The sequence below is a fragment of the Protobothrops mucrosquamatus genome, unplaced genomic scaffold (assembly GCF_001527695.2).
Source record: "Protobothrops mucrosquamatus isolate PMUCROS unplaced genomic scaffold, P.Mucros_1.0 scaffold3124, whole genome shotgun sequence".
Lineage (NCBI taxonomy): Eukaryota > Metazoa > Chordata > Lepidosauria > Squamata > Viperidae > Protobothrops > Protobothrops mucrosquamatus.
In genome coordinates, this window is record NW_015389127.1 from 31,524 (window position 1) to 44,430 (window position 12,907).

Sequence of the window (12,907 nt, forward strand, 5' to 3'; positions counted from 1 at the left end):
GGGGGACTCCCCCCTCCGTGCCCAGCCAGGTCTCGGTGATACCTGCCAGGTCCGCGCCCCCCTCTTGAATAAGATCTTGAATGAGGGGGGCTTTGTTCACCACTGACCTGGCGTTGCATAACATCAGCCGGTGATCCCGGGCCCGAGGAACTAAGCTCCCTGGGGACCGAGTAGAGCCCTGAGGACCGGAGCACCTACATGACCCCAGGACACTGCAACCGTCATAAATATGAGCCAACCGCCAATCATCCAAGTTTTGACCATGTGACCATGAAGGTCCTGCAATGGTTCTAAGTGTGAAAAATGGCCTTAAGTCACTTCTTTCAGTGTTGTTGAAACTCTGAACGCTCACTGAATGAACTGTTGTAAGTCGAGGGTTACCTGCACGCTGAAGAAGCTTATATTTTTCAAAAACAACCCTCTAGTCCACAACACTTTGACTGACAGTCCCATTTACAAATCTGTTTCTGAGAATAGGTGATTTTTTCCTTCCATGTTGGAAAAATAATTCTGGCTGTTCCTTGGAGCTCAGTATTCAGGAGAATCTGCCTGGAGCGATGGTTATATCTTTGAAAGCAGATAGGGCCCTGCAGAAATAAATGCTCCTTACATCTCAAAGCAAATGGTTACTTCGCCATGGAAAACATTCAATGCAAATACACAGATTCTGCTAGCCATTTATTGTATGCACTAGTATAGAGGTATGGCTTTTCTTTTCAATATTATCTTAGAGATTGGCAGCCAACACTTCCAAGGAATTAAAATTAGTAGAGACCTATAGAGAATGAAGCTGGAATGCGAAAGTGCCCAAAATCTCTCTCTCATCCCAATCCAAGCTCACCTCCTAAGGGTCCAATTTGGTTGGTAATGGCATACCGAAGTACCCTTTCCTCCTCATTGTACAAAGCAAAGATCCGGTCCACCGTCAGCTGCTGGGTAGTTCGAAGTAACCTGAGATGGTGTGCATGTGGACATTCTTGGTAGGTGATATTCTGGTGTAGCTGGTAGGAGAAGCTTTGGTTGACGTTTCCAGAAATTAGGGAATATTCTCGATAAGAAGTGGATGTCACAACTATGAAAGATTTTTTAAAAAACAAAAAGTGTCAGACTCGGTTAGAACAAAGGTTCTCAGACTTTCTTGGTTCACAGAGCTCTGAGGGTTGCGAAGGCATGATACTGCAAATAGACACCGCAAAACCCAACTTGGCAAATGGATATCACAAAAATTTAAAATATCCCATGGTGCCCCTGTTTGTTGCATTGCCCTGAGGTGCCACAGTATACAGTCCAACAACTGCAATGTTAGAAGCTCAAGCTAGTCTTTAAAAATGTGCATTGACTGATGTAATTACACAGCGATGTATTTGTCAGCATGAAAAAAATGGGGACACTTAAAACTGAACTTACAGAACTAATGCCAATTCCTCTTTTTTTTAAAAAAAAAGAAAAGAAATAATTCATGCTATTTATGTATATAAATGCAACAAGAAAAAAAAATGAAATGATAACAGTTTGCAGCATAGCAGCTAATTTGCTTGATGGATGATAGAATTTTCATCATTTCAAATGTCCAGTTTAGAAAAGGGGAACTTTATTTATATCCTGCCTTTATTATTTTTATAAATAATTCAAGGCAGTGTGCAGCAGCAACCAAAAAAGCTAACAAAATCCTGGGTTGTATAAACAGAGGCATAGAATCAAGATCACAAGAAGTACTATTACCGCTTTATAAACCCCTAGTAAGACCACATCTAGAATACTGCAGCCAATTTTGGTCACCGTATCACAAAAAAGATGCTGAGAGTTTGAGGGAAAAAATTCAAAGAAGAGCAACTAAGATGATCAGGGGCCTGGAGACTAAAACATACGAAGAACGGCTATGGGATTTGGGTCTGGCTAGTCTAAGGAAAAGAAGAAATAGAGGAGACATGATAGCAGTGTTCCAGTATCTGAGGGGCTACCACAAGGCAGAGGCGGCCAGGTTGTTCACCAAAGCACCAGATGGAAGGACGAGAAACAACGGTTGGAAACTGACCAAAGAGAGAAGCAACCTGGAACTAGGGAGAAATTTCCTGACAGTGAGGTCAATCAACCAGTGGAACAGCTTACCCCCAGAAATCATGGGTGCTCCATCACTGGAGATTTTTAAGAAGAGACTGGACATGCACCTTTCTGAGACGATATAGGTTCTCCTGCTTGAGCAGGGGGCTGGACTAGAAGACCTCCTAGGTCCCTTCCAATTCTATTCTATTTTGTACCTAGTACTCCTCCCTTCTCCTATTTTAACTTTTCTGTGTTAACTAGAGCTTTGAATATATCAACCAACTTGCATGTCATGGGATTCTTGTCTTTAAAAAAAAATCTATCTTAATTGCACGATTGTGAAGGGAGGTGGACTTGGACAGCATGGCTTGCCTCCAAAAAGACAAATTATTATTTATACAGCAATCAATCGTACCTGAATCCAAGTAATGGTATATCTCCTTATAAGGTGCTATGTGGACTGTAAAATTCTCAGGAATATAAGGCACTCGCCCTTGAATTTCAGTCCTAACACTGAGGTAATTTTCTGCATCCAGACCATCGGCTGTTTGCTGGATGAAAACTCTTTCTTCTCTTGGATAGAACGTAGCTTCCAGATTATGAGTGAATTTAGCACCTGGAGAAGAGCGTTAGGGGAGAAAAACAATACAAACAATAAGCCCAGGATGAACCCACAATTTTAAGGCCCTGAAATGCAGCATCAACTAAAATACAGGGCCAGACCCAGAGAAATGTACTTCTAGTCTTTATGATTGTGACTGGAAGAAATACATGAGTATACTTCACAGTTCATTACATCTTCCTATAATGAGCTGGCATGAATAAGGAAAACAAACTAGGCAAATGTGTATAACATAGATACAGGTAGTTCTCAATTTATGACCACAATTGAGCCCAAACTTCTGTTGCTAAGCAAGACAGTTGTTAAGTGAGTTGTGCCCTATTTTACCTTTCTTGAAACAGTTGTTAAGTGAATCGCTGCAGTTAATTTAGTAACACCGTTCTTGAGTGAATCTGGCTTCCCCATTGACTTTGCTTGTCAGAAGGTTGCAAAAGATGATCATGTGTCATAAACATGAGCAGGTTGCCAATTGTCCAAATTTGATCACGTGACCATGGGGATGCTGCAGTGGCGGTAAGTGTGAACAACGGTCATAAGTCACTTTTTTCAGTGCCACTGTAACTTTGAACTCAGGGGTAGGCAACCTTGGCTCTTTTATGACTCGTGGACTTCAACTCCCAGAATTTCTGAGCCAGCATGGCTCAGCTTGGAAACTCTCCCTTTCCCCTCAGCATGGCTGGCTCAGGAATTCTGGGAGCTGAAATCCACAAGTCATAAAAGAGCCAATGGTTGTTAAGTCGAGGACTACCTGTACATTTATGGCTTTGATGTTTCTTGAGCACAAATTTGTTTGCATCGAAACCACATTCACACAGATGGGATTAGCCAGCCCCACTCGTTTCAGCAGAAGGGGCATGCAGTGGACCCTGTCAGCCAAGGAATTTTAGCTGACGGAGTCTAGAAGAAGAGTCTTTTCTGCCATGGCTCCCACGCTTCCCAGGTCAGATCTGCTCTCACCCTTTTGGCTTTCCGAAAGGCCTGGAAGACAGGGCTATGCCAAATTAGCCCAGGAACCTAATGGGAGCGTGGCATGTTGGAGGTATCTAATGGAGTAGAGAACATTCCTCTCTGTGCACACTTTGCATCCTTTCTTTCCATCCTGCTTAGTTTTATTTTAATTGAATTTTTAAATTTAAGATCTTTACTTATTTATTTTCATGTTTATTCTGCATTTTATCCAATGTCTGTAAACCACCCTGGCAAGATGGGCAGCCTATAAGTTTGATAGAGAAATAAATAGTCTTATCTGTTTGGATGAGGGCCATGTTCTACTCACCAGTGATGCTGAAGCCATTTTCGTAGCCAGGTTTCTCCAGAGCAAAAAGCCAGCCAAACAGGCCCCCGATGGGTGCCAAGGGCATCAGGGATGAGGCAGCTGGCTGAGGTACATGGCTGATAGCTGTGTATGCTCTTCCATCATTGCCAACAATGTAAGCGTGTAGGTCTACTTCACTAAAACGCACTGGCGTTTGTCCTACCAGGAGGTTTCCGCTCACTTTGCCATTTAGACGATGAGCAGCTCCTAAGAAGCAAAGCCATCATCAGCCAGCTAAGGACCAGAAGATCCCAGAGATGGCCATCATTAAAGATTTTACACAGGGAAATCTATTTCATGCGTTAATATCTATACCACGATAGAAGAAGAGGATTTAAAATTCCTAACTGGAAGATCTTCCATGGAAGAGTTCCCAAAACATGCTAAACACTTCAACTCAAGTCAATAAAACACAAACTATGCTAGGCCCACAAAATATTCACAGAATATTTTAAAACAATAGCTGTGTTCCAATAATACACTGAGCCACCCAGCTACCAATCCTGTTTTAGTCTAGTTTTATCCATTGCGCAAGTTCCTTCCAGATGTTTTCTTTTGGGGCTGAACTGAAGCACAAAAAGGCAGGAGGAATCCCTTCGGAGATGGTTGTACAATGAAATACAAGCATTCACACATACCTTGGCTTATCTGTAACTACCGGTATGAAATGTGCAAGAACACCACTTTCTGATTAGAACATTACCAAAATTCTTTTCTTGTGTAAGGAATTGGGGGGGGGGAGAGAAACACCATTGTTTTTCTGCATAGAACTACACCTAACCTTCAAAACAAACTTAAAATCACTTCTTCAAGCTCTATGGGTCAGAGAAAGTGCTTTATTTTTTTCTTTCTATAGTAGACAACGCTGTGACCTGTTGGGTCATCGTTTCATATTTCCTTACCTAACAGACAAACAGATTAACCAAGAGCAAAAAAGCAGTGGGAACAGGAGTAACTTTGGGCGTCCTGCTGGGTTGACTGAAGGCAACCACCCTCAGACAGCTGATAGTGAGGCCAGTCTAGCTAGCCTCCAGAGGGCTAGGACGAGACCAGTCCTCTTGATCCCCAGTGACTGAAGGGAAGCCCCTCTACCAGACCTCTAGAAGACTAAGGAAGGATCAGCCTACTGAACCTCTGGGGGAGTGTGGCAGTGCAGTAGCACTGAAGCATTCACAATTTTGACAAATTTCAATCCCACGACAATCACGGGATCTGATTTTGGATGCATTCTGTAAGTTAGCTCACATGAGGTAACTTGATTCAAAAAATGCTGCCCTATAATGCACTGTTTTGTCCAGTTAAAGGTTACAGACAGAAGAGTTTTAGTGGCAGATGGCAGAATTATTCATGCTGTGGTTGCAGACATCTGCCCAAGGAAATACAGAGACTGGCGCAGAGACTTCTCAGATCCCCGACTAATTTCAGTGGCATCTAGAAATGTAAATGGACATACCTTCTGGCAAGCAGTGCCTGCCATTCCCATAGAACTTGGACTGACAGTGGCAGCAGAAGCCGGTGCTATAATCGGTGCAGAAGGCATTTGGGGAGCATTGGCTATGGTAATCCTCACATGTTTCCACATTGGCAGTGTTGTATGTGAATACTAAAGAGAAAATATATAGTTACAAGGGAACAAGACAGTCTTTTCTGATCTGGTGCCACCTGTGGTTTGGAAGGACTCCCAGATTCCCAGCCAGCCTTCTCAGGTTGCACAAGTATGTTCTTCCACATCATCCTGGCCTACCACACACCAGTCAATATTTGTCTCACAATTTGGGTGACCAACATTCTCAGTGGTCACACTTACATGGGCGAGGCCAAAATTTTCTACGGTCCCCCCATCTTTGGAGAGTTTTTCTTAGATCTTTAAAACATATTTGAAAGTTGTTCTTTTTTATTGATTCTGAGGAATAGAAGCCTTTTCTCTGATTGAGGAGCTAGTTGTGTTGAGAGGCTTCCATTACTTTTATGCTGTACATTGTATAGGTTTTACCTAATGAGTTATGTATTGTTAGTAAGTTTTATGTGGTCTAGTTTATTTACTATTTTATTCTAAATAACTATTTCATATCCATAGTAAAATGCATAAATTATATTATATTAAATACTATTACTCATTAGAGTTGAGGTATTTAGGTTTGTAATATATGTTAATTTTATATATTTTCAATAATCGATAGTCCTTTATTTTTGTTGCACACTTAGTTTTTAAGCATGATGTAAATAACAGCACATGATGATGTTGGTGATGGTTGGTTGCATAGTCATCCAGATGTTTAGAATGCAGTTGGCATTTTTATCAACCTATCGAGTCCTTTCCAAGAACACGGGATAGACAAATGTGGATGTTTGATGATATTACAGATATGGTCGCAAGACTGTTATTATTATTATGATCCATCATACAGTCAGCCAGATGTTTTAGACTGGATTTGACATTTTTATCCATGTATCGAGTCCTTCTCAAGGACCTGGGATAGGCAGAAGCTGTTATTTGACAGTGTTAAAGGTATTGTTGCAGGATGTAAGCTGTTCCAAGTAAAGGTGTCTTTTGCAATTGACCGATGACTGTCTTCAAAAGCAAAGTCAAAACATTATGAGTTTATACTTTCAAATCTGATCTTCTTTTTGGCAACTCAGACTATAAGTTTCATCTAGAAAGCCTCCATCAAGACAGTGACCTGTTATAGTTTATCCAGAATGAGGAGTACTATACTTCTTGGCAAAAATCTTTCTTTCCCCCCTTTTGTTCTTTTTAAAAGGAGAGCCTGAAATGTTCTGGCTTTCTGAACATATTCTGAAATGTTTTGGTATTACAATAAATGTTTGAACTTAATTTAAAAAAATAACTATTAGGGGAATGAACAATTGATGATACTCTCCAGATGTGCTGGCCTTTACTTTCTGTATCCCAAATCAGTATCTGTATCTGTATCCCAAATTAGCCCAGCACTTCCCATCAATGAAAGGGAAAAGCTAGAATAGGATATTTTACCTAATCCATGCCATGCTTAAACGGAGCTGCTGTGTATGTGTGTCCATCATTCATATTCACTTCATACAAAATGAAGCCAGAGATGTTGCTAACTGGAGTACACATTAGGAAACATAGCTTGCCCACGTTTAAAGAGCTGGCAGCTCTTTCTGAACACTATGTAAAGTGTTATTCATTTCTACACAGTTCATCCTTACTTGAGACCTGGATATTTGAGGAGGAACTTCTCCCTTAGAAGCCTGTCAGATCTTCTGAAGCCCTCTTTAAGGGTCTTGCCCTTATGTGTCAGTTATGACACCTCTTATATAAAGCTGATCTATATGTAAGTTTTTGCTACCAGCCGTTTTTCTTTTGTTGTGTCCTTCACAGACTTTTTTTGTCCTCACTTTAAAATTAATGTTATTTAAGAATTTCTACCAAACATAACAGATCCTTCAAAGTTTTGCATTTGAACCTTACATTATAAACACATCAATACAAACATTTTATTCATTTATTTCTTGGTCTATTTGTATATGAGCTCAATCACTGGGTAATTCTATGTGGCTTACGCCGCAGAGTTAAAAATACTGGAAAAATAACAGCTAATAACAAATAGCCAAGTCCAGAAGAGTAAATGATACACACCGGTAAGGGGACAACTCAAACACCTATCCCACCAAAAACTACTACTTGGGAGCAGATCCCTCTAGCCTACCTCAGGACCTGCAAAATGAGGAGATCTTTATGGAAACCCAACAGGATCAGCCTCAACAAGATCAGCAGAACAGATTATTGGCAGTTCCATCACTTCCATCCAGGATATAGCATGGAAGCGTTGCTTGAGCAGGGTCCACAAGATTGTCTAGGATACTACACATCCTCTTCACAATCTGTTTTCCTTGTTACCTTCTGGGAGGAGGCTTCGTGGTATTTGAAGCAGAACATCCAGATTCAGTCACAGTTTTGTTCCATACAGTATTAATCTTGTGAACTTTAAAGCTTCCTCTTTCCATAATGTATTCAAGATGGACAGTGATTAATATTTATATGTTATTTATATGTAAGGGTGTAGATTTATACATATGTTATATGTTGCTTGTCCATCGATTTCAATGAAGACCTTGACATCTTATGGATTATGGGCCATCAACGGTGTGTCCGTAGATGGCTGATAAGACCGATGTTAGCACAGAATGTTCTACCACATACTGAACAGAGAAAAGTGGACACTATTGCTTCAGCATTTGCAGCTCTGGCTTTACGGAGTGCTCGCTTCTCTTGTGCCAAGATTGTCCTTCTGTGTTCATATGTCTGGCAACCCTGGTAAACCAGGGTACGCCATGTCGGTCAATCATGCGCCAAAGATTCCCAAGAAATGGTGTCGATATCCAGGGACTTGAGAGATGCTTTCAGTGTGTCTTTGTATCGCTTCTTTTGTTATATACACCATGTTTAAATGTGTGTTATGTATGTGTACACTTTTGAGAGCAAGGAATAAAATTTCATTTTTAATGTGTGCCAATGTGCCCATAGTAAAAAATGACTATAATGGTTATCTATCTATCTATCTATCTATCTATCTATCTATCTATCTATCTATCTATCTATCTATCTATCTATCTATCTATCTATCTATCTATCTATCTATCTATCTATCTATCTCATACAGATCACAGGGAGCAAATCATTCCATAGGGTAGGCATGGCTCTTAACATCTACTAGATCCCCCAAAATGACAAGGCTTGGTAGCTTAGACCTGGAAGATGTCAACTTTTCCAGATGTTACTAGTCAGGCAGAAACAATAAGAAAAAGTCTCATGGATAACAAGGACTGAAACCATGAAGGGCTTTATAGATGACATCGGTCCTGTGAATTGTATTGGGAAGCCCCTCAGTAACCAGTGCAACTCACAGAACACTGGTTCCTATAACCATCTGTGCACTCGGAACCAATAACTTCTAAATGGTCTTCAAGAGTAGCACCATGCTGAGCATTACAATTATCTAAACAGGAGGTAATTAGCAGATGAGTAGCTAGTGGAATTGCCTCCCAATCCAGGTAAAGACATTGTTAGCATACAAAATGGATCTCTACAAACAACTCACATTTGCTCATTGAGCAGGAAGACAGTAAATCATTGTAAAAAGCAGGTCCTTGAAACTAAAGCCAGTTTAGGCTTTAAAGGGTTAGGCTTTAGCCTGTTCCCATCCCCACCCCTCATCTACACCCATATGGCCTCTAAGCACCAGGACAGGACTTTTACAGCAACATTGTTTAGCCTGAGACTGAGATGTAAAGCTGGGTATCATCTGATGTTATGCCAGCAAATGTCCTCGCCCAGTGGCCTGTTGAATAAACAAATCATTACAAATCAAAAGCATGTGGTCCAGGACTGTTGTTAATGGTGACCTAAAGGAAGTGTCAAAGCTGTGCTGAACCATGCACACATTTATTTTCTCCATGCCTCAGGGTCACATTGGACCTGAGAGTATGGTCTCCTTGGGGAGAATCTTTGCTAAACAGAAATCTGTGTTATTCATAAATAATCCAACAGCAAAAAGTGTGGCCTGCTAAGTGCTTGGCACCTCCAATGCTCAGATTCAGCTGGCATTAAAAGCTGGAGGCTTACTGAGGGTTGGGGTTTTTTTTTGTAAGCCACCATTTGAACACTCACATTATCTCCTATCAATCATTTGGAGCGCAAAGCCTAGAGGACGAAAAATGGGAGTTAACTGCAGTATATCAGTGACTTGATTGCATATAGAGCCATGGTGGTACAGTGGTTAGAATGCAGTATTGCAGGCTAATTTTCTATTCCCACTGCCAGAAGTTTGATCCTGACCGGCTCAAGACTGACTCAGTCTTCCAAGGTCAGTAAAATGAGGACCCAGATTGTTGGGGGCAATATGCTGACTGTAAACCACTTAGAGAGGGCTGTAAAGCACTATGAAGTGGTTATATAAGTCTAAGATATATAGCAATAGCTATTGCTAAGTGCTATTACTATATAGAGGGTGATATTAGATTAAGACTGGGATATAGCCAGGGCTTTTTTTGTCATAGAACACACAGAATGGCGTTCCGGCACCTTTTTTTGAACGGAAGAACCGGTCCCTTCTAAGCTGCCAGCGCGAGTACAGGTATGGCTGCAGAGCAATTTTGCAGAACCCCAGCAGCCCGATCTGGGCTCTGGAGGCCTGGAAAAGGCCTCTACCGCCCGGATCTATGGCTGCAGAGCAATTTTGCACCCCCTCCCCCCATGGCCGATCCAGGCTCTGGAGGCCTTTTCTAAGCCTCCGGAGCCCGGATCAATGGAGCGATTTTGCAGCCCCTGTGTGGCCCGATTCAGGCCCCGGAGGCTTGGAAAAGGCCTCTGGACTCCGATCAGGCCGCAGGGGGGCGCAAACTTGCTCTGCGGCCATAGATCCGGGTGGCAAAGGTCTTTTCCAGGCCTCTGGAGCCCGGATTTGGCCGCAGGGGGCTGTGGACGTGTCCCCTGGCCTCAGATCGGAGTGGCAGCAGGAACCGTGGCAGAGAGGAGACAGACCTTTTCCAGGTGAGTGATCTGTACCTCGGAAGCTCCCTAAAGCGGTTTCTTCTCCCCCCCCCCGGCTCCGTAAAGAGCTTTCAACTGGAACCATAGCTGTGTGAGAGTTCCGGCACCCTTTTTTTTTTTTTTTTTTTTAACAGAAAAAGCACTGGATATAGCTATTTGTGCTTTGCAAGTTACTAATATACAACATTTTCTCACTGCTGGGTATCCTGTTTCACAATGTAAAGGGTTATAATCAACCTCCTTCTCTCTCTCTCTCTGAATAATTTTCAACAGTCAATATGCTAAATATCAACAACCTGACTTGTTCTATGTCCCCATGGGCTGCTATTCTTGTCAGCAATCAGGACTTCCTAGAATTTTGCTTGTTTGTTCATTTGTATATTTGTCTGGTCTCCTAGATCACTTCAATAATGACTGACCTAGGTAGCTTATATTCCTAATATACAATAACACGGTTAAAACTATAACCATAATAAGAACAATAGTTATTTCAAATCATATTGTGCCAAGGAACAATGGCCTAGGATACTCAAGCCCTGAGAGATTTTGAAAGTGACAGCCACCACTTTGAACATCGTGCAGCATTAGTAGTGGTTTCAAACATGATTTAAAAATCAGAAGTTCAGAATATGGTTATTAGGACGTCTTGTGAACTTACCATCTGGGTTGAAACTAACATCCTCATTTATACCAATGACCCGTCTCCTGGGGCTGAAGGGAGGAGCATGATCTGGGAAGTTTTCAAGAATAACTTCACCTTCTGGGTAGACAGGAAAGGGTTCTGTGTCTAAAGGGGAGACTCTCTTTTCTTCTTGAGGCAGTTGGGCATCTTCATTGCCAGGGTGTCCCAACAAGGTGGCAGTGACCGCCTCAATTGGGCTCTCATACACCGTAGATAGGGACAGAGTCTTTTCTTCAGAAGATGGTGCGGATGGTACTTCCTCTACTGGATATAAGGAGATAGAATCCAGGACAGAATAAGATGGAGGGTGTCTAGATGCCGGGTAATGAAATGCAGATTCCAGTTCTAAATCCTGTTCAGCACCAGAAGGCCTTGGCTTGCTATGATCTAGTTCATCATGAAGATTTGGTCCGGTGTTGGCTTCCATTTCAGGAGCCATCTTAGTGGGGCTTATAGGCAAGTACTCAAAGTCATCTTCAGTCCCATCATAGAAGGGATCTGCATAATCAAGTCTTAAGTCAGGGTATTCAGCCTCCAAAGCACTGTGATAAACAGAGCTGCTCTCTGGATTTCTTGGAGAAGGAGAAAGCTTCCCACCCACTGCAGCTGGGACCACATTATCCAATGGGGAAGTGCTGCCAATATGGAAGGCCCATAGACCCGGGATCCCTGCGTTGCTGATCCTGCGTGAAGACAGAATAAAAGTTAGATCCAGACATAGCATGAACTAAATATTAAATTTACTAAAATAAATAACACTACCTTTTCTCACCCATAATAAAATGGGAAGACTGTTTGGATTACAAAGCATTGGAGTTATGGCTAATTTTCTTTTTTTTTCAGAGGTGGAAGGGAGTGTTTCAAATACAGTCCTCTTCCTATTGGGTAAAAAAAATTATACTTTGTGGAGTGGCAATGCACACTGAAATAGAAAGGCAGCATGCACATGCGCACAGACATACATAACACACACACTTTCACAAAGAAGAAGCTTTCAATCATTTGTTTTCCAGCAGTAGGTTTAAATATCTAGAACCGCACCCCCTCCCAAAGAAAGAGTAACAAAGGATGGGTGTGCAAATATTGAAGGGATGTAAGAGAAGAACTATAAAGGAATCAAACCATGGATGATCTAGTCTTCAATCTTATTTTCCCCAGGGCTCACCCAAATGTCACTGGTTACTGGAATGGGGAAATCTGGTTTATTTCTCATTTGGGGAGGCTGCTAGCACAAATAAAGCATAGCCTAATACACAAGGTTGCTATCTAATAAATTATGGTACAAGCAGGAAGAGAAATAAGGAACAAATAAGACTGAGACAACCCAACAATCTCTTTATGCTTTGGAAATGAAGTTCTGTCATATAGTACAGTCCTGGAATCATAATCATCCTTATTTATTTCAAAAATGTATACATTCTCTAGTTCCATAAAAATCTGCTGCATAGCACAGATTTTTGAAGATACACCTGCTTAGAGAGGCCATGATGTTGTCTCACATCATTCCCAAGTAAGAAAACTCATTTGTCCAAGAACTTTATTATTATTATTATTATTATTATTATTATTATTATTATTATTATTATTATTATTATTATTTATTAGACTTATATGCCGCCCTTCTCCCAACAGGACTCAGGGCGGCTTACAGCATATTAAAACAGTACAACATTATCCCCAATAAAAACCAATTAAAAACAAATATTTCCT

General features: G+C 41.4%; 1 protein-coding gene across 1 annotated transcript in view; it reads right to left on the bottom strand.

Annotated features, from left to right (window-relative positions):
• NID2 (nidogen 2) overlaps nucleotides 1-12,907 on the bottom strand; it is a gene marked incomplete at its 3' end in the record, with an annotated part of 70,208 nt that overhangs the window by 31,137 nt on the left and 26,164 nt on the right. Inside the window, exons 4-8 of the mRNA XM_015826419.1 lie at nucleotides 11,174-11,880; nucleotides 5,434-5,583; nucleotides 3,942-4,187; nucleotides 2,459-2,659; nucleotides 842-1,072 (exon numbers count right to left, since the gene is read on the bottom strand). Coding sequence (XP_015681905.1) covers nucleotides 842-1,072; nucleotides 2,459-2,659; nucleotides 3,942-4,187; nucleotides 5,434-5,583; nucleotides 11,174-11,880 — 1,535 coding nt within the window. The remainder of the gene's footprint in view (nucleotides 1-841; nucleotides 1,073-2,458; nucleotides 2,660-3,941; nucleotides 4,188-5,433; nucleotides 5,584-11,173; nucleotides 11,881-12,907) is intronic.